The 24,427-nt window shown below is 48.3% G+C and overlaps 3 protein-coding genes across 4 annotated transcripts in view; all 3 read left to right on the plus strand.

Annotated features, from left to right (window-relative positions):
• The window catches only part of LOC140722423 (uncharacterized), a 324,366-nt gene that overhangs the window by 167,796 nt on the left and 132,143 nt on the right, over window positions 1-24,427 (plus strand). The gene's annotated exons all lie outside the window — the stretch shown is intronic.
• The window catches only part of LOC140722452 (NACHT, LRR and PYD domains-containing protein 3-like), a 289,733-nt gene that overhangs the window by 128,373 nt on the left and 136,933 nt on the right, over window positions 1-24,427 (plus strand). The gene's annotated exons all lie outside the window — the stretch shown is intronic.
• On the plus strand, window positions 1,040-22,293 carry LOC140722425 (NACHT, LRR and PYD domains-containing protein 3-like). Its single transcript, XM_073037169.1, is given in 8 exon segments — window positions 1,040-1,141; window positions 1,256-1,368; window positions 1,618-1,769; window positions 13,662-13,828; window positions 15,159-15,330; window positions 15,424-15,489; window positions 20,539-21,677; window positions 21,679-22,293. Coding segments are annotated over 8 exon segments (2,526 nt in total).

Raw genomic sequence — 24,427 nt, forward strand, 5'->3', positions numbered from 1 at the left:
AACTCTGAACATCCTCTACATAGCACCATCCAGAGACAGAGAAGCAGTTTCAGTGACAGGTTACTATCGATGCAATGCTCCTCAGACAGGATGAAGAGGTCAATACTCCCCAATGCCATTAGGCTTTACAATTCAACTGCCAGGACTTAAGAACTTTTTTTAAGCTATTATTAATGCTTTTTGAGTTAGTTCTTAGTGAGTTAAGTATTGTATGTAATTAGTTTTTGCTACAAGAAGTGTATGGGACATTGGAAAAAAGGTTGAATTTCCCCATGGGGATGAATAAAGTATCTATCTATCTATCTATCTATCTATCTATCTATCTATCTATCTAACTTTATAAAACTCTATAGTGGGATTTACAATTAATTCAGTGTCTGTGTGTTGTCGCAGTGGCCATAGTTTGAGTGGACAGAGTGAGAGTGGTGATCTTGAGGCTTTAGATCTTCGAAGTTTCAGTAAAGAGAGAGAGAATAAATAAATAAATAAAATCCCTGGTAAACTACATCTGCTCAGTTACGACAGCAGAGATGCCAGGCAGGCTATTTGAATACTCCTCTTCAGGGATGTGGGTAGACAGGGCGACCTCCGGTGTCCCTGCTCACTACAACTGCGAGAGGTGCATCCGGCTGCAGCTTCTAACAAACCGTGTTAAGGAGTTGGAGCTGGAACTGGATGAACTCCGGATCATTCGGGAGGCTGAGGGGTGATGGATAGGACAAATGGAGAGGTAGTTACACCCAAGGTACAGGGCACAGTAAAATGCGTGACCAACAGGAAGAGGAAAGGGGTTAAGGAGCCAATGCAGAGTATCCCTGTGGCCACTTTGGATAATGTTGTGGAGTGGTGACCTAACAGAGAAAAGTCGCAGAGCCCGGGTCTCTGGCACTGAGTCTCCCTCTCTGACATCTCATCTGTTCTGCAGATTCCTGCATATCAACCACTGATGGAACAAATCAAACGAGTTCAGAGGGAGATAAAGACTTGACCAGAGGGAAGAACCTCAGCATTTCGGAACTGCTTTGAAAATACGGATGCCATGTTCAGAGAGGCGGCTACCTACGGCGGCCACATTAACATCGATGAATATGCGAGATCTCAGAAGGGCATTGATGACGTCACCGTTATTAACCATATCTGCGTCAGGACAAATCAAGGATGATGGCTGGCAACAGATGTCTGAGCACGGCTGAGAGATCGAGATGCTTCTGTCGCATTGGGGAAATCAGATAGCTCTCGGGTCTTTTCTGCTCAGTTTGATACACGGAACGACGTGCCCGGGACAAATGCCCCCAATACCCCCAAGGAACAGGCACTCTGTCTGGCCTCAGCTGATGTGAGGGAGATCCCAAGCCAGGATCAATCCAGGTAAAGCTGCTGGTCCTGATAATTTACATGGAAATAATCTGAGAGACTTGACAGCCGGTTAACAGGTTCTAAGAAATATCTTCAGCATATCTCTGGAACAGTTCACTGTCCACTCGCGCTGCTAAGCGGACACCATCATTGCGGTTCCCAAGAGGCAGACAGACGACGACCTCTGAAAAAAGAAATGAATTGCTTCAAGTGGTTCATTATTGATGACATTAACTCCGATCTTTATTGAATGATTTCTAGTTCACTTATCGCTCAATTCGATCCAGTGATGATGCGTCTGCACCTCCACTCCTTCCCGTGCCATCACCAAATGGTAACTGATCCGCCAGGATACTGTTCTTCATCTTCAGCTTTTCAGCTTGGAGTTGAAGAAGATAATCGCTCAGAAACTGGTAGGTAAACTGTCCTCGTTGGATCTCAACAACTCTCTGTGCAACTGGATCCTGTTTTTCTTAATGGAAAGGCCACAGTCAGTCCTGCTCAGAAAATTAATCAAGAAGGTAAAGATAGGATATGAAAGTTAGCTGACCAATAGTATTAAAGGCGATACCGAAAGTTTCTTCAAACACAGAAAGTGTAAAAGAGAGGCGAGGGTGGATATAAGACCGCTGGAAAACGAGGTTGTAGAGGTAGTAATGTGAGACAATGAAGTAAGGGAAGAATTGAATAAATATTTTAAACCAGTCTTCACTGTGGAAGACAGTAGCAGTGAGGTAGAATTTCCATGTGACCGTGCTCATGAAGTGTGTGAAGTTACCATAATTAGAGAGAAGTCTCTTGGGAAACTGAAAGTTCTGAAGGCAGGTAACTCACAAGGATCAGATGGTACGTCCCGCGCTTCTGGGTGTGGTGGCTGAGGAGATCGTGAATCATTGTTTTTGATCTTTAAAGGATCACTATATACATATAACCATATAACAATTACAGCACGGAAACAGGCCATCTCGGCCCTTCTAGTCCGTGCTGAACGCTTACTCTCACCTAGTCCCACTGGCCCGCACTCAGCCAATAACAATTCATTCCTTTCCTGTCCCTATACCTATCCATTTTTTAAAATGGCAATATCGAACCTGTCTCTACCACTTCTACTGGAAGCTCGTTCCACACAGCTACCACTCTCTGAGTAAAGAAGTTCCCCCTCGTGTTACCCCTAAACTTTTGCCCCCTAACTCTCAACTCATGTCCTCTTGTTTGAATCTCCCCTGCTGTAAATGGAAAAAGCCTATCCACGTCAACTCTATCTACCCCTCATAATTTTAAATACCTCTATCAAGATCCCCCCTCAACCTTCTACGCTCCAAAGAATAAAGACCTAACTTCTTCAACCTTTCTCTGTAACTTAGGTGCTGAAACCCAGGTAACATTCTAGTAAATCTCCTCTGTACTCTCTTTATTTTGTTGACATCTTTTCTATAATTGAGTGACCAGAACTGTACACAATATCCAAATTTGGCCTCACCAATGCCTTGTACAATTTTAACATTACATCCCAACTCCTATACTCAATGCTCTGATTTATAAAGGCCAGCGTATCAAAAGCTTTCTACACCACCCTATCCACATGAGATTCCACCTTTAGGGAACTATGCACCATTATTTCAAGATCACTCTGTTCTACTGCATTATTCAATGCCCTACCATTTACCATGTATTTCCTATTTTAATTAGTTCTACCAAAATATAGCACCTCACATTTATCAGCATTGACAACCATCCGCCATCTTTCAGCTCACTCTTCTAACTGGCCTAAATCTCTCTGCAAGCTTTGAAAACCTACTTCATTATCCACAACGTCACCTAAGTTAGTATCACCTGCATGCTTACTAATCCAATTTAACACCCCATCATCCGGATCATTAATGTATGTGACAAACAACATTGGACCCAATACAGATCCCTGAGGCACACCACTAGTCACCGGCCTCCAACCTGACAAACAGCTATCCACCACTACTCTCTGGCATCTCCCATCCAGCCACTGTTGAATCCATTTTACTACTGTAATTTTAATACCTAATGAATGAACCTTCCTAACTAACCTTCCGTGTGGAACCTTGTCAAAGGACTAGATCCTGGAATGGTTTCTGAAGTCTGCAAAACTGCCAATGTCACTCCACACCTCATCAAGGGAGAGAGGCAGAAGACAACAAACTACAATATAGATCAGTTAGTCTGACCTCAGTTGTTGAGAAGGGTACTTAGAGTAACATTATAAAATAGACCGCAGTCAGCGTGGCTGCTTCAAAGGAAAATTTTGCTTAATAAATTTGTTGGAAATCTTTAAAGACATAACAGGCAGCATATGCAAAGGGGAATCGGTTGATGTTATATACTTGATTTGCAGAAGGCCATTGACATGGTGCCACAAAGAGGCTGCTTAACCTATAGTTTTACCGGGAGGATTCTAGCATGGATAAAGCTGTGTTTGATTGGCAGGAGGCAGAGACTGGTAATAAAGGTAGCAGTTTCTGGCTGGCTGCCAGCAACTAGTGGTGTTCCACAATGGTTTGTGTTGAGATCGATTATTTTTACGTTTTTGTCACTGAGTCGGATGATGGAGCTGATGGCTTTGTAGGAATGTTTGCAGACAATATGAAGATAGGATGAGGGGCAGGTAGTTCTAAGGAAATAGAGAGGCTACAGAACAACAGACAGATTTGGAGAATGGGCAAAGGTACATTGTGCAGAATTCACCAAAGTTTGGTTTGCAGGTGAGGAAGGTAAATCCAATGTGAGCATTCATTCCATGAGGACGAGAATATAGAAGCAAAGATGCAATTTTGAAACATTATGTAACACTTACCAAAAAGGCTAGGGGAAAATGTCTAGGGGAAAAGGAGATCCAGCCACTCACCAACCCCGCCTCCCGTACACGCAGGTGCTGTGAGAATCGCGTTTATGCCTCGCGCCCGCCAACAGTATCAAACCCACAACAAATACCGGTATGAAATACACTTTAAAGAGTTTACTAAAATTAAAAGAGTATTAGGCAATACAATATATATATACAAGAAAAAAACAAAAGGCGCCAACTTATCAGAGTTCAGTCAATTAGTGCACTCGGTGGAGCTCAACCAGCGAACCATTCGACTCCTCGTCGCTTGCCCTCCCGACTTCCACGTCTTCCACCTCGGACTCCCCGGTGGGCTTCCGAGCGCACGTCCACCTTCCTCGGCGTCTCCCTCCCGACTCCCTTCACTCCCAAGCGCGCGCAACCCCTCCCCCAAGTTCTCAGCCTCACAAAACACAATAACATTCCCCATTGATTAACAAATGAATACAATTACCATATCAGCCATTCTAAAGCGAAACAACGGCGAGAGAAACATTTAACAGACAAAGAAGCATTCCAACTCGTAACAAACCAAAGAAGCCCTTTTTAGTAACATACACAAGACATTGTACATTCTCTCCCCACCAGCAAATGTCATGCCCTCATGGCATTACTAGAGTTCCCCAAAGCTTCTTGCAACACACAAAACCCAACCCAGGTGCAGAAAGCAGTGACATAACTACCCAGAGCAGTAGAAATCACACTTGGTTCTCCTGGCACCACATACGTCAACCACTCTGGGGGGCGCCTACTCCTCTGAGATCTCTGTACCCCTTCTGCCTCACTGGGCTCCCTCTTCACCTACAAACCCACTGTCTCGGACACCCCAGGTCTTCCTGACAGACCCTCACCCCCTTCCTCACGGGGGTCCTCCCTCACCTGAGATCTCTCCGGCTCACGTTCGGGCTCCACCCTCTCTCCCACCAATGTTGGCTGCCTCTCCATCTGACCCTCAAGACCTTCCCTCCTCTCACCCAATTCAGTATGGGAAGAGCCAGGAGCCTCCTCTCCTGATACTGGAGCACCAGCGAATGAGAACAGGGGCCACTTATCTGAGTCGTCCTCTTCCGAATCAGTAGCCATTTCCGTGCGAGGGACCCGTCCCCGCTCTTCAGCAGTGGTCTCTTCCCTTTCTCTGCGCCCTCGTAGAGTCCATGTACTAGGCGTAACCTCCCATTCTGACTCCGTATCCACCTGCACCGCTTGACTCAGCGGCAGCAGGTGATTCCGATGGAGTACCTTGATAGGCCCTTTCCCATCCTCAGGTTTCACCCGGTAAACTGGCAGGTTCGGCATCTGGCTCTCTATTACATAGGGGCTGGCCGCCCATCGATCTGCCAACTTGTGCTTACCAGGGAGTCCCAAATTCCATAAAAGGACCCGGTCGCCCGGCAATAATTGAACAAACTTCACGTTTTGATCATACCGCATCTTATTCCTCTGATTTTGTTTGGTAGCCGCCGCCTCGGCCAACTCGTACGCCCGCTGTAACTCCCTCTTCATGTCGGACACATACTTTAGATGGGACTTTCCGGGTAATTCACCCACTTCACCCCCAAAACACAAGTCAATGGGCAACCTTGCTTCCCGCCCGAACATCAGATAATAGGGCGAATATCCTGCAGCATCATTGCGAGTACAATTGTAACAGTGAACCAATTGTCCAATATGACGACTCCACTTGCTTTTCTGCCCAATCTCCAGCGTCCCGAGCATATCCAACAGGGTCCGGTTGAACCTCTCTGGCTGCGGATCTCCCTCTCGGTGATAAGGGGTAGTCCTGGATTTCTCAAGCCCAAGCATAGTCAGTAATTCATGGATAAGGCGGTTCTCAAAGTCCCGCCCCTGATCGCTATGGATTCGCCTGGGAAGGCCGTAATGAACAAAATGCTTCTCCCATAACACCTTCGCCACTGTCGTCGCCTTCTGATCCTTAGTGGGAAATGCCTGAGCATAGAGAGTGTAATGATCGGCGATGACTAAGACATTCGCGGTGTTGCTGGTGTCAGGTTCAATCGACAGAAAATCCATACATACCAGGTCCAGAGGTCCCGCACTCTGCAAGTGCGACAGTGGAGCCGCCAACACGGGCAGGGTCTTCCTCCGGATGCAACGACTGCAACCCCTACAGTATGCTTCGACATCCCCCCTCATCCGGGGCCAGTAGAACCGGTCTTTGAGTAATCCATAGGTCTTTTCCACCCCCAAGTGTCCAGAATCATCATGTAGGGCCTGGAGTACAGCCTGCCGATACTCCTCCGGCAAGACCAGTTGCCAACAGTGGAGTTGGTCCAGAGGCGCAGTTACCCGGTACAAGATTTGGTTCTTTAACTTCCCCCGAGACCACTTCTTCAACAACAGGGGCACGAATGGGTGTTTCGCCTTCTCAGCCAACGCCCCATCCCCCCTCTCGACCACTCTCCACACTGTGCCAATGCCTGGGTCATTTTGCTGAGCAGCTGCCACTTCCCCCGAACTCAGTTCCGGCAACTGTTTAGTCCGCAGTGCGGTCAGGTCACAGTAAACTAGGGGTATGGCGTCGTCAAAACCCCCCAAATGGTCCACGGCTCGTTCCAGCCTCCCTCTTCCCTCGGCCTTCACGGTGATAGCAAACTGACACATAGCCTTCACTCCAGGGGCAGGGACACTCTCCCACTCCTCGTCCCTCTCCTGTTCCCCCGACTCCCGACGAGACAAAGCATCCGCATCGACATTCTTGCTTCCGGTCCGGTACCTCAGGCTGAAATCATATACTGACAAGGCCGCCAGCCACCGATGTCCTGTGGCACCCAGCTTCGCCGAAGTCAAAATATAAGTGAGCGGATTGTTATTCGTTCGCACCTCAAACTTGGCTCCGTACAGGTAATCGCCCAACTTGTCCACCACCGCCCACTTCAGCGCCAGGAACTCCAACTTGTGAGTGGGATAGTTTCTCTCCGATGGCGACAAGCTTCGGCTGACAAAGGCTACCGGCCTCAATGCTTTGCCATGCTCCTGGTACAGAACAGCCCCGAGACCTTCTCGACTGGCATCCGTGTGCAGCACATATGGCTGCTGGGGATCGGCAAAAGCCCCGGGGCCTGGGTCAGTGCCCTTTTCAAAGATCGGAATGCCTCTTCACATTGATCATCCCATCTCGAGCCAAAAGTTTCCGCCGGGTTCCAGTATCCTCCAGCGTCCTGCCTCTGGTCCCCCGTCCTTTTCTTTCCCACCGGGGGATAGCCACACAACAGCTGAGTCAACGGGTGACACACTTTGGCGTATCCTTTCACAAAAATGCCGGTAATACCCACAGAACCCCAAAAATGAGCGCAGAGCGCCCACTTTCTGGGGTCTCGGCCAGGTGGTCACGGCCTCTATCTTGGTTGGATCAGTAGCCACTCCCTCTCGCGAAATGATATGACCAACGTAGCTAACCGACGACTTGCAGAACTGGCATTTGTCCAGGGAAAGCTTCAACCCTTCTTCATTAAGCCGGCCCAACACCTTCAACAGCCTCTCCTCATGTTCCTCCAAAGTCGATCCAAACACTATCAAATCGTCCAGGTACACCAGCACCTCTGACAGATTCATATCCCCCACAGTTCTCTCCATGTGCCTCTGGAAGGTGGCTGGGGCTCTCGATATGCCTTGGGGCATTCGTTCGAACTGAAAGAACCCCAGCAGGCAGATAAAAGCGGTCTTATCTTTATCGCCCGCACTCATCGGGATCTGGTAATACCCACTTCTTAAGTCTAGCACACTGAACCACTTCGCACCGCTCAGGCAGGCCAACGCATCCTCGACTCTTGGGACAGTATACTGATCAGGGACAGTTCGCCGATTCAACGTCCTGTAGTCAACACACATGCGCACTCTCCCATTCTTCTTCCGTGCCACCACTATTGAGGATGCATCAGGACTTCGGGACTCAGCTATGATTCCGGCCTCCTTCAACTTGCGCAGGTGCTGCCGCACGTCCTCAACATCTGCCGGAGCCAGCCGCCGGGATCTCTCTCGGAACGGGGTGTCCTCCATCACCCGGATGGTGTGGCGAGTGCTTTTGTAGCAGCCAACATCAAACTCACCCCGAGAAAAAACAGCTTCCATCTTCAGCATCTTCTCCACTAGCCTGTGTTTCCACTCCGGCGACACAGGGGAATCCCCGAAGTTAAAGACTTCAGCGGTCAGCTCCCTTCGATGCTCCGATCCCTCCCCGTTAGGGGTCCTCACTGGTGCGCTAGACATTACCGTCACCGGGAACAGATGTGCCAGCGGCATTCCCCTCTTAAAGGTGATTTCTCTTGCCGTGGTGTTCCTGACACTTATAGCTATACGCCTCGCATGTACCACCCCTGGTCTCTGCACTTCGGGCCTCACCAGCGCCCCCGCCGGAAATCGTGTCTCCCCTTCAAGATCGTCCGGGGCGTCTACTAACAGGGCTTCACCCGTCGGCACTCCTGGGAATCTGGGGGTCCCCATCACTAGTGCTACCTCCCCGGGTCGGATCACCTTGGGCTCGCCTGCGTACACCACACCGTCCCTCGTTTACACTCCGGGTCCAGTCCGAGGGAGGCAACCCCTTCTTCGAACACTGCTCGAAACACTGGATGCACCGAGAGGGTCTTAAGAAAGTCTTCCCCCGCTTTCTCCTTACAAGCTCCCAGGAGCCGTCGCACAACGGGGGAATTAGTCCCCACCAGGAGGGCAGCACCACCGGTTTCCCCCGGGTCAGGACACACCAACACCAACGTCTCAATAGCTTCGGACACTCCCACCTCGCCCTCCGAGAACTCCAATCTCACCGATAGGTACCCATCATACGGGTAGTCACCCTCGCTCACACCCCAAATCTGCAGGGCATCAAATGGGGTTACGGGCAAATGCTTTAGATATTGGTTGTAGAAAGACCGATACAATAAGGTCACCTGCGATCCCATATCCAGAACGGCTTTTGCGTAAACTCCCTCTATCCGTAGACCCACACTGGCACGGGGTCCTACCAGCCCATCTGGAATAGAGGCGTGGGCACCCGGTGGTCCCCTGGCTGATCTCTGGGAACATGTTCCTCCAGAGGCTCCAGTCCGTTCCCTCACTGAGCCTCTCCTAAGTTTCCCGACACCTCCCCCTTCTTAGTCGCAGGGGGGCTTGTCCTCCGCGGGACTCCTTGTCTCTCACAATCCCACCTAAAATGTCCCTCCTCTCCACAGCAAAAGCACACCCTCGGCTGCCCACAGTTCCGCCTGAAATGCCCCTCTTTCCCACAGTTAAAGCACACGCTGCCTGCCGCCCCTCCTCTCCCAGGACGACTCCCGCTCCCAACCCACGGCACTGGTCGCCCCTGAGAGTGGGTACCTCCCCTGTCCCTCCCCTCCAGAGGGGGTTCTCTACTCCCCAGGGGGTTGTCATTCCTCCACCCAGCCACCACTTCCTGTATCGCTGAGGATCGCTCCCGTAGGCCCGCGCCCCTTTTCCGCCCCAACGCTCTCTCTTCCTCCCACACCTCTCTAATCAGTGGCCCGAACGATGGAGGAGGGCCTTTCCTATAAGCCTGCCGGATAGTCCACGCCACCTTGTCCTCCTCCAGAGAGCCACTGAATAACTGACTCATCCTCACGCTAGCCACGTCAGGCGCCTTCTCTACCCCCCGGCGCCGCAGCCCAGAGAGCATCCCCTCCCCCCTAAATATGTACTCGGAGAGCTTTTCCCCTCTCCGTTGCTCCAGGCGTTGGAACTCTGCTAAAAGCAGCCAGGGTTCCCCTGACAACCCAAACGCTCCCTGCAAAACTTCTATACATTCCTCCACTGAGGCCCCAGACTTTTCAGCTTTCAACTCCCGAACTGTTTTGGCTGCTAAACCCCTCAAACTTCCCACCAATCACTGCCGCTTCTCCTCCTCCGAGCCTGGCCACTCCTCTAACATCAAGGACGTATGCTCGATCCAGGTCTCATAGTCCACCTCCCCGTCCGGAGTAGGCTTGGCTCCGGAGAACACCCCCAGCTTCAGCCGTGGCCTCTCGGCCACTCCCACCAGGGAGTTAAGTGCGGCTGCCAGCTCCGAGGCTTCCCCACTACCTGGGGGGCGGGGCCTAGTCACGACTCCCTCCTCCCTCCTCCCTTTGCTAGTGCCTGCCACCTCTCTGGGGTTTTCCTCTAGCTCTAGCTCCTCCTCCGATGTCTCCTCATCCTCATCCTCGGAGAGAGTGTGGAGCCCCCACGGCCCCTCCTCCACCGGTACACTGACCGTCGCCGGCAGTTCCAACGTCCTGACGTCAGCACTCGTACGAACCAACACCCAGCTAGACTCCCTCTTTACCACACCGTCTAGCTACCAATTCTACCTGCCCCATACCCTTCACCAAACTTAACCCCCGCACTACCGTGTCTCCTGAAACTCGAAAATCCACTCCGCTCACTACGCAGCGAACAATCTTATCCCTGTCCATCTCCGCTCTGCTGCCTGCGCGATTCCACAGCCCCCTGACAATCCAATCCCGGCGAGCACCCCACAAATGTAACACTTACCCAACAGGCTGGTATATGTCGAGGGGGAAAGAAGATCCAGCCACTCACCAACCCCACCTCCCGTACACACAGGTGCTGTGAGAATCGCGTTTATGCCTCGTGCCCACCAACAGTATCAAACCCACAACAAATACCGGTATGAAATACACTTTAAAGAGTTTACTAAAATTAAGAGAGTATTAGGCAATACAATATCAAGACAAAAACAAAAGGCGCCAACTTATCAAAGTTCAGTCAGTTTAGTGCACTCGTTGGAGCTCAACCAGCGAACCATTCGACTCCTCGTCGCTTGCCCCCCCCGACTTCCACGTCTTCCACCTCGGACTCCCTGGTGGTCTTCCGAGCGCACGTCCTCCTTCCTCGGCGTCTCCCTCCCGACTCCCTTCACCCCCAAGCCCGCGCAACCCCTCCCCCAAGTTCCCAGCCTCACAAAACACAATAACATTCCCCATTGATTAACAAATGAATACAATTACCATATCAGCCATTCTAAAGTGAAACAACGACGAGAGAAACATTTAACAGACAAAGAAACATTCCTACTCGTAACAAACCAAAGAAGCCCTTTTTAGTAACATACACAGGACATTGTACATCTACTATAAGCCTACAGACTCTCACAGCTACCTGAACTATTCCTCTTCCCAGCCTGTCTCTTGCAAAAATGCTATCCCCTTCTCGAAATTCCTCCGTCTCCGCCGCATCTGCTCTCAGGATGAGGCTTTTCATTCCAGGACGAAGGAGATGTCTTCCTTTTTTAAACAAAGGGGCTTCTCTTCTTCCACCATCAACTCTGCTCTCAAACGCATCTCTCCCACTTCCCGCACATCTGCCCTCATCCCAACCGCCCGCCACCCGACTCAGGATAGGGTTCCCCTTGTCCTCACCTACCAGCCCACCAGCCTCCAGGTGCAACGTATAATTCTCCGTAACTTCCGCCACCATCAACGGGATCCCACTACCAAACACATATTTCTCCCCCCCCCCCCCCCACTTGCTGCTTTCTGCAAGGATCGCTCCCTGCACGACTTCCTTTTCTATTCGCCCCCCCACCAACCCTTCCCACCGATCTCCCTCCTGGCACTTATCCGTGTAAGCAGAACAACTGCTACACTTGCCCTTACACTTCCTCCCTCACCACCATTCAGGGCCCCAGACAGTCCTTCCAGGTGAGGTGACACTTCACCTGTGAGTCGGCTGGTGTGGTTTACTGCGTCCGCTGCTCCCGATGTGGCCTTTGGTGAGACCCGACGCAGACTGGGAGACCATTTCGCTGAACACCTACGCTCTGTCTGCAAGAGAAGGCAGGATCTCCCAGTGGCCACACATTTTAATTCCACGTCCCATTCCCATTCTGATATGTCTATCCATGGCCTTCTCTGCTGTCAAGATGAAACCGCATTCAGGTTGGAGGAACAACACCTTATATACTGGCTGGGTAGCCTCCAACCTGATGACATGAACATTGACTTCTTAACTTCCATTAATGCCCCTCCTCCCCTTCTTACCCCATCTTTGACATATTTAGTTGGTATTTTTTCTCTCCGACTCTGCCCATCACTCTGCCTGTTCTCCATCTCCCTCTGGTGCACCCCTCCTTTCTTTCTCCCTAAGCCTCCCGTCCCATGATCCTTTCCCTTCTCCAGCTTTGTATCCCTTTTGCCAATCACCTTTCCAGCTCTTAGCTTCATCCCACCCCTCCGGTCTTCTCCTATCATTTCGCATTTCCCCTTCCCCCTCCTACTTTCAAATCTCTTACTATCTTTCCTTTCAGTTAGTCCTGACGAAGGGTCTCGGCCCGAAACATCGACAGTGCTTCTGCTATAGATACTGCCTGGCCTGCTGTGTTCCACCAGCATTTTGTGTGTGTTGAGAGAAATAGATGTTGTTTTCTGTTTGGAAGCGCAATAGTGAATTTTCCCCCGATTTTTGGGTTGTTGCATAATGGAGGTGAAGGAAGTTTCCCGGTGTCTGTTTTCTGTGGTCGAGTTGAAGAATGTTATATTGTGGGAGAACGGGATGGGTGCGGGAGACAGTGAACAACAGAAATTGTTAAAAGGCAACCTGGGGGGGGGGGGGGCTAGGGAAACAAGAAAATGTCCTTGGCAAATAGGATTAAAGTAAAACAAAATGATAAGTAGGGAGAGCACTGCACAAAATGCTGGAGGAACTCAGCAGGTCAGGTAGCAGCTATAGACAGAAATTAACTATTGACGTTTCGGGTTGAGGAATCTCAATCAGAGTATTTGTAAATTGATTTTAGAGTTGCCTTGGGCACATAAAATGGAGTCAGGACTGGAGGAGCGTTGTTCTGGCTGAAAACCTGTGACCAGCGGTGTCCGCAAAGTTCACTGTTTGGCCATGTGTCGTGTGTAATGTAAATAAATTAATAATAAACTATGTATTACTCAAAATAATATGCCAGGTGCACAGTTAATCCTGGAACGGTTAATACGATTGATGCACGGACTGGTCTTGTGATAGATATGCATAGTTTCCTGAAAGTAGCAACACATTTGGTAGCGTGCTAACGATGAGTTGAGGTATTTGTTGAAGTTGGCCTGTAACTGGATATGCGTTGGTTAAGAGACAATTTCAGTATTGTGCACAGATCTGGTAACCACAAGTGATGTGGAGGGTCTGGAGAGGCTGCAGATGAGTTTCACCATAAATACCAGAGGGAATTGGCTTAAGGTTAGAGGGTAAAGTTTGAAGGGAATTTAGGATGCAGGTTTTCCACAGAGAGTGATCGGTGTCCGGAATGAGCTGCCGAGGGAAGGACTGGAAACAGATACTCAACAGCATCTGAGAGACGTTTGAACTCATGAGTAGGCCGGGAACAGAGGGATATTGACCATGTTCCTAAAGATGGGATTGGTTTAAATTGGCATCCTGTCCACAGACGCAGAGTACACTCTACCATTTTATGTTCCATGACCAACTACAGATCTGAACTCCGCCATCTCCGCCTTCCTGTCAAATTGTGACGATCACCAACTGTTCCGGTTGACGAGATTCTACATGGAGCGACTGGAGCAGGCGATTGAGGAGGGTGTGGAGGGAGTCAGCTTCATGTTAATGGGCGAGGATCACTTCACCGGGCAGGAGTATCACGTAAGTGGGAGGAACATAGACTGAGTGTAGATTCTACTGAATCAATCACAGGCCGACACAACCGGTGTAACGACACCTCTGGGCAGTGAAAATCCTGTAATGTTTGTGGTCAACATCAAGAAAAGAGATTTCACCTGAGGAAACCCTGAACCTACATTCACTCATACCAGCCTCTCTGCAGTTTTCTGACCACGTTCATTTTTAGACAGGTTAGGACACAGACATTGACTGAGAGGTGAATTTAGTGATATGACACTTGACGGACATTGCAAGTGGACAGAGAACCTCTTTACACCACTCTGTCTGACATCACATCATGTTTCCAATGCTCGACCTTAATGGCTATTCACCAGTCTGTGTTCTTCTGATGACCCATGGCATTCCCATAAATCAAATATATAGTGATGTATTTCTCAGCTCATTTCTCGGGTCTACCTTCAACCCCATCGTCCGTTGAACAGGCAGTACTGAATATTGTCTCTCTTTTCAATTTCAATATCCCAGCATGCCTCATGGTTCTGTTACCTTCTGTTCCTTGTGACTGTTCCAATTTGCGTTTGTAATTACCACAGCATATACTGTTAACACTGGGAAATGTAACATTTGTATCACTGAAAATAATCCAAGAATCTACAGCTAACAGAGAATTACAAAGAAACATCTTTCCAATGGCCCTTGTGCTCCGGGAGTGCATTCACCTAACGCCACCCAGATTGAATTTTAAAGAAGAGTCACCCAGTTTCCTGTGTTCTGCGCCTTATGTATAGCTCCCTCCCTGTATAGCCTGTCAGTCAATCTCTCAGCCTCCGGAATGATCCTGAGTTCACCCAGCTCCAGCTCCAATTCCTCAGCACAGTCTGTATTAAGCTGCAGCTGGATGAAATTCCTGAAGGTGTAGTTATCGGGGACACTGAATGTCTCCCTGTCTTGCTGCATCCTGTAGGAACAGCATCCCACTCTCCTGCCTGGCATTCCCACTGTTCTAACCGTGAAAAAGAGAAGGGAAATATTACCCAAGATCTACCTAAAGCCTCCGCCTTTCCTCACTGAACCCTCTCTGACACAAAGCCTCAATAACCTACTCTATCTCTGGCTCACTCACACTATGTCTGCTCTGTTTAAACCTTGCCAAGTGGATAAATACCCCGCAATCTGTGGCATTCAGAAAGTCATCACAGGCCACACTAACTTCTTTTAAATTCTTTTTCCTGCTACAAACAATTGCTGTCAGTGATCTATGATGAGCAGAATGTGCTGGGTCAGTCCATGTTCAGGGTAGATTTGCACCCATCCCTCTGTTCCTCAATATATTCCCCATTGTTCATTACAGAGCGTGACTGAGCTCGCGGAGAAGGGAAACCGAGCGGGCGCTTCCAAACTCCTCCTGGACCTGGTGATGGAGAGAGGCTCCGGGGCCCGGAGGGTGATGTGGGAATCCTTTGTGAAACTACATCATCATTTACCAAAGCTGAGCAGAATATTGGAGGAAATACGGGAACGTGGTGAACAATACACTATGTGTTACAGATGTAAATGCTGATGAATTTATAGTATTATACAGAACAGACTTCATGCAGGTTAATCTGTTTGAACAGGTGACGGCCAGTTTGCCTACATGGACACTGAGCGGGGTTTCTCTGAAGTGCCCAAGCATCTGGAAGGTAAGAGATGGAATGGAAATCTCAGAGTCTGTATTTCACACTGAGAGTCTGAATACCTGTCTTTAGAGGCCTGTTTAGAGACTGTCAGAGTCTGGGAGACAGGTTTTTGTTGTTATTTCACACTGAGTGTCTGAATACGTCTCTTTAGAGGCCTGTTTAGAGACTGTCAGAGTCTGGGAGACAGGTTTTTGTTGTTATTTCACACTGAGAGTCTGAATATGTCTCTTTAGAGGCCTGTTTAGAGACCGTCAGAGTCTGGGAGACAGGTTTTTGTTGTTATTTCACTCTGAGAGTCTGAATACGTGTCTTTAGAGGCCTGTTTAGAGACTGTCAGAGTCTGGGAGACAGGTTTTTGTTGTTATTTCACTCTGAGAGTCTGAATACGTCTCTTTAGAGGCCTGTTTAGAGACTGTCAGAGTCTGGGAGACAGGTTTTTGTTGTTATTTCACTCTGAGAGTCTGAATACGTCTCTTTAGAGGACTGTTTAGAGACTGTCAGAGTCTGGGAGACAGGTTTTGTTGCTGTGGCTGGAGGACAGAGATCAATTTGCATTTGTCACAACACCTTTTCTGTAGGGCCGAATATCTGGAGATTTGACAAAACTGAAGCCAAACCATTCCAATTGGAACATCCAACTCCAGCAAGGGAAATCTCACACCTCCGATCCAAAGTGGAGCCGAGATTTGTTGTTATTCCTCCATAAGAACATGACATGGGAGCAGAATTAGGCCATTCAGCCCATCAGTCTGCTCCGCCATTCCATCATGGCTGATCCCCGATTCCACTCAACACCTTTTCGCCATATCCTTTGATGCCCTGACCAATCAGGAACTTCTGCCTTCATTACACCCATGGACTCGGCCTCCACTGCAGTCTGAGGCAGAGCCTTACAGAGAGTCATCACTCCCTGGCTCAAAGAATCCTCCTTACCTGTTGTAAAGGATTGCCCCTCAATTTTGAGGCTCTGGCCCCTAGTTCTGGATGCACCTGCCACAGGAAACATCCTTTGCACATCCACCCTATCTGGTCCTTTCAACATTCTGCAGGTTTAAGAGATTCCCTTGCATTCCTTAAAATTCCAGTGAGTACAGGCCCAAAGTTGCCAAAACGCACCTCATATGTTAACCCCTTCATTCCCGGAATCATCCTCTTGAATCTCCTCGGGACTCTCTCTAATGACCACACGTCTTTTCAGAGGTACGGGGCGCAAAGCTGTTGACAACACTCCTGTAGTGCAGCCTGACTATACAGTCTTGTAAAGGCTCAGCATTTATATTTGATTCTCTTTTTTGCTGCCTTTACCACAGACTCGACCTTTAAATTAATCCTCTGAGTTTTGCTCGAGGCTCCAAGGTCCCTCTGAAGTCGCTCTGCACCTCTGATCCTTGGACCTTCGGCCCATTTAGATAATCGTCTGCTCCTTTCACCAAAATGCATTATCATACATTTCCAACACTGTATTCCATCTGCCACCTTTTCCCATTTCTCCAATTTGTCTCAGTCCTGTTGCAATCGCACTACCGACCCCTCCACCTATCTTCGTATCATCCGCAAACTTTGCCACAAATCCATTCATTCCATCATCTAAATCACTGACAAGAAATCTGAAAGTCAGCGGTCCCAATACTGATCCCTGCGGAACACCACCAGTCACTGGCAGCCAACCAGAAAAGGCCACTTTTATTTCCACTTGCTGCCTGCTGCCTGTCAGCCATTCCACTACACGTGCCAGTATCTTTCCTGTGACGCCATAGATTTTTATCTTGTTAAGGAGACTCATGTGCGGCAGCTTATCAAATGCCTTCTGAAAATCCAAGTAAATGGCATCCACTGACTCCTTTGTCCACCCTGCTTCTTACTTCCACCGTGAAATCTAACAGAACCATTGCTAACTTATAGTCTCCAAGTTATTAGTCTCCAAGTACCTCAAAACCTCAGCCTTATTAAGAGTCCAACTCTTTCCCAGCTGCTGAGGTTTGGCTAACTGGCCTATAATTTTACTTCTTTTGCCTTCCTCCCTTCTTAAAGACTAGAGTGACAATGTCAATCTTCCAGTCCTGCGGGACCATGCCAGAATCAAGTGATTCTTCAAAGATCATGACCAATCCATCCATCATCCCTTCAGCAACCTCTCTCAGATCTCTGGGATGCAGTCCATCTCACCCAGGTGACTTTGCACCTTAAGAGCTTTCAGTATGCCAAGATGTTTTTCTTTTGTAATAGCAATGGCACTCACTCCTACTGCCTGTCACTCGCAGACTGCTAGCGTCTGGAACAGTGAAGATATATGCAGAGTGCACATTATCCAGTGTTCCAGCATGGACTCTCACCTTCCTTTTAATCTTTATATAACTGAAAGAAAAGTGTTTATTATCCTGCTTTATATTATTGGCTTTTCTGCCCTCATATTTCATCTTTTCCCTACTTATAGCTTCTTTAGTTGACTATTGTTATCTTGTAAGCCCTTTCCTCGGCTTTTATGCAATCATTAACTTCCTTTGTCACCCATGTTTGCCTACACGTGTCACTTGAGAACTTCTTCCTCCGTGGGCCGTATCCATCCTGCAACTTGAGACCTAATCCCAGAAGCTTCAGCCATCTCCGCTAGTATCCTTCTCCAATCTACCTGGGAAAACTTCTCTGTCGTGCCTCTGTAATTCGCTTTATTCCATTGTGATCATCTCCGCTAGTATCCTTCTCCAATCTACCTGGGAAAGCTTCTCTGTCGTGCCTCTGTAATTCGCTTTATTCCATTGCGATCATCTCCGCTAGTATCCTTCTCCAATCTACCTGGGAAAGCTTCTCTCTCGTGCCTCTGTAATTCGCTTTATTCCATTGCGAACATCTCCGCTAGTATCCTTCTCCAATCTACCTGGGAAAGCTTCTCTCTCGTGCCTCTGTAATTCGCTTTATTCCATTGTGATACTGATACTGTAAATTATGCTTCTCCAATCTACCTGGGAAAGCTTCTCTCTCGTGTCTCTGTAATTCGCTTTATTCCATTGCGATCATCTCCGCTAGTATCCTTCTCCAATCTACCTGGGAAAGCTTCTCTCTCGTGCCTCTGTAATTCGCTTTATTCCATTGTGATACTGATACTGTAAATTATGCTTCTCCCTCTCAAACTGTATTATGAATTCACTCATATTATGATCACTACCTCTTAATGGTTCTTTTACATTAAGCTCCCTCATAAGATCAGGGCTATTACACAACACCCAATCAAAGACAGCCTTTCACCGAGTCGTCTCAAGCACAAGCTGCTCTAAAACGCTATCTCATGGGAATTCAATAAATTCCCTCTCTTGCGATCTGACTCCTGACGTTTGTTTGATTTTCTTATTCCCCGTGCACATTGAAGTTCTTCATTACAACTGCGTCATTGGCTTTAACACACGCCTTTTCCAACTCCCTTTGCAATCTCAACCCCACACATTCGCTATTTGATCACTATAAAGTTTTTTTTTAACTCTTACAGTTTCCTATCTCCACCCACAAAGCTTCATCATTCTCTAACCCTATGTCACCTCTTTCTACAGATGTGATTCCACCTCGAACAAGCACATCCACATCACCAACACCTATACCTTCCTGCCTGTCCTTTCAATAAGACGTTTATCCTTTAACGTTAAGCTCCCAGCTATGGTCTTCTTTCAGCCACGACTCAGTGATGCCCACAACATTATACCAACCAATCTCTAATTGTGCCAAAAGTACGTCCACCTTATTCTGAATGTTGCGTGCATTTAAATACAATGCGTTTAGTCCTGCATCTCCGCCCTTTTGAATGTTGTCTATGCAGTACAATTGAACAGTTTGCTCTGTTTGTATTTGAACCCAGTCATTGGCTTGTCCTTCCTTACATTCATGTTAAACCCATCATCTACTTGTAAAACTGCTGGTTCATCCACAGCTCTATCGTCCTAGTTCCAGTCCCCCGGCCAAAACACTCCCAACAGCTCCAGTAAATCTGCCCGCAAGAATATTGGTCCACATCGGATTCACGTGCAACCCATGCCTTTTGTACAGGTCCTACCTACCCCGGAAGTGGTCCCAATTATCCAGAAATCTGGAGCACTGCCCCCTGCTCCAAATGCTCTGCCACATATTTCTCTGCCACCTCATTCTATCCCTATTGCCACTGTCGGGTGGCACAGGCAGCAATCCTGGGATCACTACTTTTGAGGTCCTGCTCCTCAGCTTTTTTCCTAACCCCCTGTGTTCTGTTTTCCAGACCTCCTCCCTTTTCTCTTCCTATGTCGTTGTTACCAATGTTTGTCAGACTTCTGGCTGCTCAACCTCCCTTCTCAGGATATTGTGGACGCGTCCAGAAACATTTCGGACAATGGCACCTGAGAGGCAAAGTACCATCAGTGTCCACAGAATCGCCTACCTTTCCTCCTGACTTTAGAGTTCCCTATTACCGCTGCCATCCTCTTCAGCTTCCTGCTCTTCCGCACATCATCGGGGAATTGCCTGAGTTCATGTACCAGCTCCTTGGAGAATACGAGACTGTAGACCAGTGCGGGGTGTGTTACATCGTGACTGGCTCAGCCTGGAAAAGGAAACTGAAATTTTGTTCCTTTTCTGTGGCTCAGTGCTGACAGCTTAATCCTAAAGGAGTGTCGAGAACATGGGCTCCATTGAGAGAGAAGTAAAAGTCAGTAGAGTAAGTAAATGCCCCCTCACCCCCCACTGTTACCCTCTGCAGGGTTGCACAGTTCAGCAGAAGCTGAGCAGTGAAAGCAGTGAAACCACCCGCTCCACACAACACTCTCCTCTCCAGAATCACGTGTGCACTTGGTGCTCGCTGGAACACCGGGGAATCTGCAAACTACCAACAGAGGGGAGAGCGGAGCCTTTAACAGCGGATCTGAGTCAGATCAGAACTGTTTCTGGGCCATCGTTCATTTTCAGACACTGTAATCTCTGATCACCCGATTTCACCCAAACAGTGTCTTTAACGAGTATTTTTTTTATGAGAAAATATGTCGTGAGCTCCATGTTCATCAGATCAGGCACTGACAACCTATTTCTGTCCGTCATAAGATGTTCGAAGGAAACACATGGAGACTCTACGGGTACAGACTGAAAAACTGAGAGTGAACACGATCCTGATGAGGGAGAAGGTGAAGGTTCTCCAGCTGGTTGATCGATACTCTGAGCTCACGGTCATTTCTACTGTTCGAGATCGGAGACTGGTGGAACATGAGCTGCTGGCAAGAGGCAGAGACCACGAGGAGTGCAGAGAAAAAGATCTCCGTGGTAAGCTGGAAAAAATCCAGACTGATCAGTTATTCAAGAAGAGCTTTTTTCCAAAATTGAAAAGATCTGTCTTTAGAAACAAATCCGGGATGTCTGCAGCAGTGGCCGGAGTCCCGGGGATCGGGAAAACAACAATGGTACAAAAGATTGTTTATGATTGGGCCACTGGGAAGATATACCAACAATTCCAGTTTGTCTTCAGTTTCAAATTCCGGGATTTAAACTCCATTAACTGCAGAATAAACCTGAAAGAACTGATTCTGCATCAGTATCCCTACTTTGGGAATATCCTGGGAGAGGTCTGGAAACACACAGAGGGATTGATGTTCATATTCGACGGATTGGATGAATTCAAGGACAAAATCAACTTTGTTGATGGTCGGAGAGACACAGAATCACAGTACACAGATCCTGAATTCAAGTGCAATGTGTCTGATATTGTGTATGGTTTAATCCAGGGCAAGCTGCTCCCAGGGTGTTCAGTGCTGGTGACCACCCGCCCCACTGCGTTACATTTATTGGAAAAGGCAGAAATCAGTGTCTGGGCTGAAATCCTGGGATTTGTTGGTGAGGAACGGAAGGAATATTTCATCAGGTATTTTGAAGATCAGACAGTGGCAGAAGCTGTTTTCAAACACGTGGAGGAGAACGAGATCCTGTACACTATGAGCTACAATCCCTCCTACTGCTGGATCCTCGCTCTGGCACTGGGCCCCTTCTTCACACAAAGATTCAGGGACCTGCAGCGAGTTCCCAAGACCATAACCCAACTGTACTCCTACTATATTTACAACATCCTGAAAAACCACAGCCGTGAGATTGAGAGCCCCCGTGATGTGTTACTCAGAGTTGGTCAGATGGCCTTCAGAGGAGTGTCCGAGAAGAAGATTGTGTTTACAGGTGGAGATTTGATCAACTACAAATCTGCAGCCTTCCCAGTTCCTGTCCGGGTTCCTGATGGAGCTTTTGGAGAGAGAGGATTCTGCCCAGAGCGTGGTGTACACATTCCCACACCTCACCATCCAAGAGTTTGTAGCTGCAGTCGCACAATTCCTGAATCCACATTCCGGGGATATGCTGAAATTCCTTACAGAAGTCCACAGCACGACAGATGGGCGATTTGAGGTATTTCTCCGTTTTGTTGCTGGTCTCTCCTCCCCAATGACAGCTTGGGGCCTGGAGGAGTTTCTGGGTCCTTTCCCTCATCAAACAACCTGCCGGGTGATTGACTGGGTGAAGGAGGAGGTTAAACGGCAAATTGGAAACACATGGAGTGAAGCTGGTAAAAGGAGCCTCCTGAACACATTGCACTACCTGTTTGAGTCTCAGAATCGTGGACTGGCTCAGGCCGCACTGGGATCTGTGGAAACACTTTCATTCAGTGGAGTGACACTGACCCCGATTGACTGCGCGGTCCTGTCTCATGCCATCGGACTCTGTGATACAATAAAATACCTTGACCTGGAGAACTGCCACATTCAGTGTGAAGGAATCCAGCGGCTGGGACCCGGGCTGCACAAGTGCCAGGAGTTGAAGTAACTTGATTTATCTCTCACTCTGAACTGTGAAACTGTCTCATTGTGTTGTTTCAATGTATTTTGGTAAATTTGTAGTAAATCAGATTGTGACGAATTGTAACAAATGCCCACGGGGTCAGTCAGTAATTCCCCAAGGACAGGAGGGTTCTGAGGCTCCTTGTGAAGAGATGTTGGTGACTTCATCAGATAAGTGAACAACGTCCATTGGTTTAATGGTAGTAAATCACAGGAATGGCCGTGTTTCTCGCTGCCTGTGACACGTCCATTGACAATGTTCCTTCTCACTGTTACTGACACCCAGACCAACACTGACTGCAGCAGGTGGGTCAGAGATTCACACCCCCTTCCCAGTGAGGGACAAGAGACTGTCGGCAGACTGTCCCAGTGAGAAGGAAAGAAATACCATTGTGAGATTGTCCACCCCTGCCCTTCCACGTGTGTGACTTTGCTCACTTCCAGATACGCAAAGAGCGAGGGCGCATCTCCTCTGGGTCTCTGTTCAGACCCAACACACACGTACAAAAAATTTCTGCATCCTCTCGTCTTGTAGGATTATCGTTTACCCTTGGAATCCTTCTGTGGGACCTCTCATCCCAATCCCTCTTCCATTCTTTAGAATCTCGCCCCATCCCCATTCCTCCTGTGGGCTCTCTATTACTCTTTCCTCATCTTCCTGTCGGATGTCTTTTCCATACAACCCCCCCCCCTTCCTGTGAGATCTCTTCTCCCCATCCCCCTTCCTCTTGTGGGATCTCTCCTCCCCATCCCTCTTCCTCCTGTGAGATCTCTCTTCCCCATCCCCCTTCCTTCTATGGATTTCTCTTCCCCATCCCTTCCTGCTGTTGGAACTCTCTTCCCCATACCCTTTCCTCCTGTGGGATCTCTCTCCCCCATCGACTTCCTCCTGTGGGATCTCTCTCCCCCATCGACTTCCTCCTGTCGGATCTCTCTTTGGCATGCCCCATTGTCCTGTGGAATTTCTCTTCCCCAACTCCCTTCCTCCTGTGAGATTTCTCTTCCCAATCCCACATCCTGCTGTGGGATCCCTCTTCCACACTCCAATGCCGCCTGTGGGATCTCCCTTCCCCATCCCCTTCTTCCTGTGGGATTCCTTCCTCCTTTGGGATCTCGCTTCCCCATCTGCATCCCCCTTTTGCATGTGGGAACTCTCCTCCCCATAGAATCATAAAATCATAGAACACTACAGCACAGAAAACAAGCCATTCAGTCCTTCTAGTCTGTACCAAAACTTTATTCTGCTAGTCCCATTGACCTGCACCCAGTCCATAACCCTCCAGTCCTCTCCCATCCATGTATCTGTTCAATTTATTCTTAAAGCTTAAGAGTGAGTCCACATTTTCCACATCAGATGGCAGCTCGTTCCACACTCTCACCACCCTCTGAGTGAAGAAGTTCCTCCTAATGCTCTGCCTGAACCTTTCCCCTTTCACGCTGAAGCCATGTCTTCTCATATTTATCTCTCCTAATCTATGTGGAAAGAGCCTATTCACATTTACCCTGTCTATACCCTCATAATTTTGTAAACCTCTATCAAATCTCCCCTCATTCTTCTATGCTCCAAGGAATAAAGTCCTAACCTGTTCAATCTTTCCTTGTAACTCAACTCCTGAAGACCCAGCGACATCCTAGTAAATCTTCTCTGCACCTTTTCAAACTTACTGATATCCTTCCGATAGTTAGGTGATCAGAACTGCACACAATACTCCAAATTTGACCTCACCAATGTCTTATACAACCTCACTGTAATATTCCAACTCCTATACTCAGTACTTTGATTTATGAATGCCAGGATGCCAAAAGCCTTTTTTACAACCCTGTCCACCTGTGACGCCACTTTCAGGGACTTATGTATCTGAACCCCCAGATCCCTTTGTTACTCCGCACTCTTCAGTGCCCTACTGTTTATCATGTGTGTCGTACCTTGATTTGTCCTTCCAAAATGGGACACCTCACACTTGTCTGCATTAAATTCCATCTGCCATTTTCTGGCCCATTCTTCCAGTTGGTCCGGATCCCTCTGCAAGCTTTGAAAGCCTTCCTCGCTGTCCACAACGCCTCTATCTTAGTGTCATCCACAAACCTGCTGATCCAATTTATCACATTATCATCTAGAT

This window comes from Hemitrygon akajei, unplaced genomic scaffold, assembly GCF_048418815.1.
Source record: "Hemitrygon akajei unplaced genomic scaffold, sHemAka1.3 Scf000077, whole genome shotgun sequence".
NCBI classification, from domain to species: Eukaryota; Metazoa; Chordata; class Chondrichthyes; order Myliobatiformes; family Dasyatidae; genus Hemitrygon; species Hemitrygon akajei.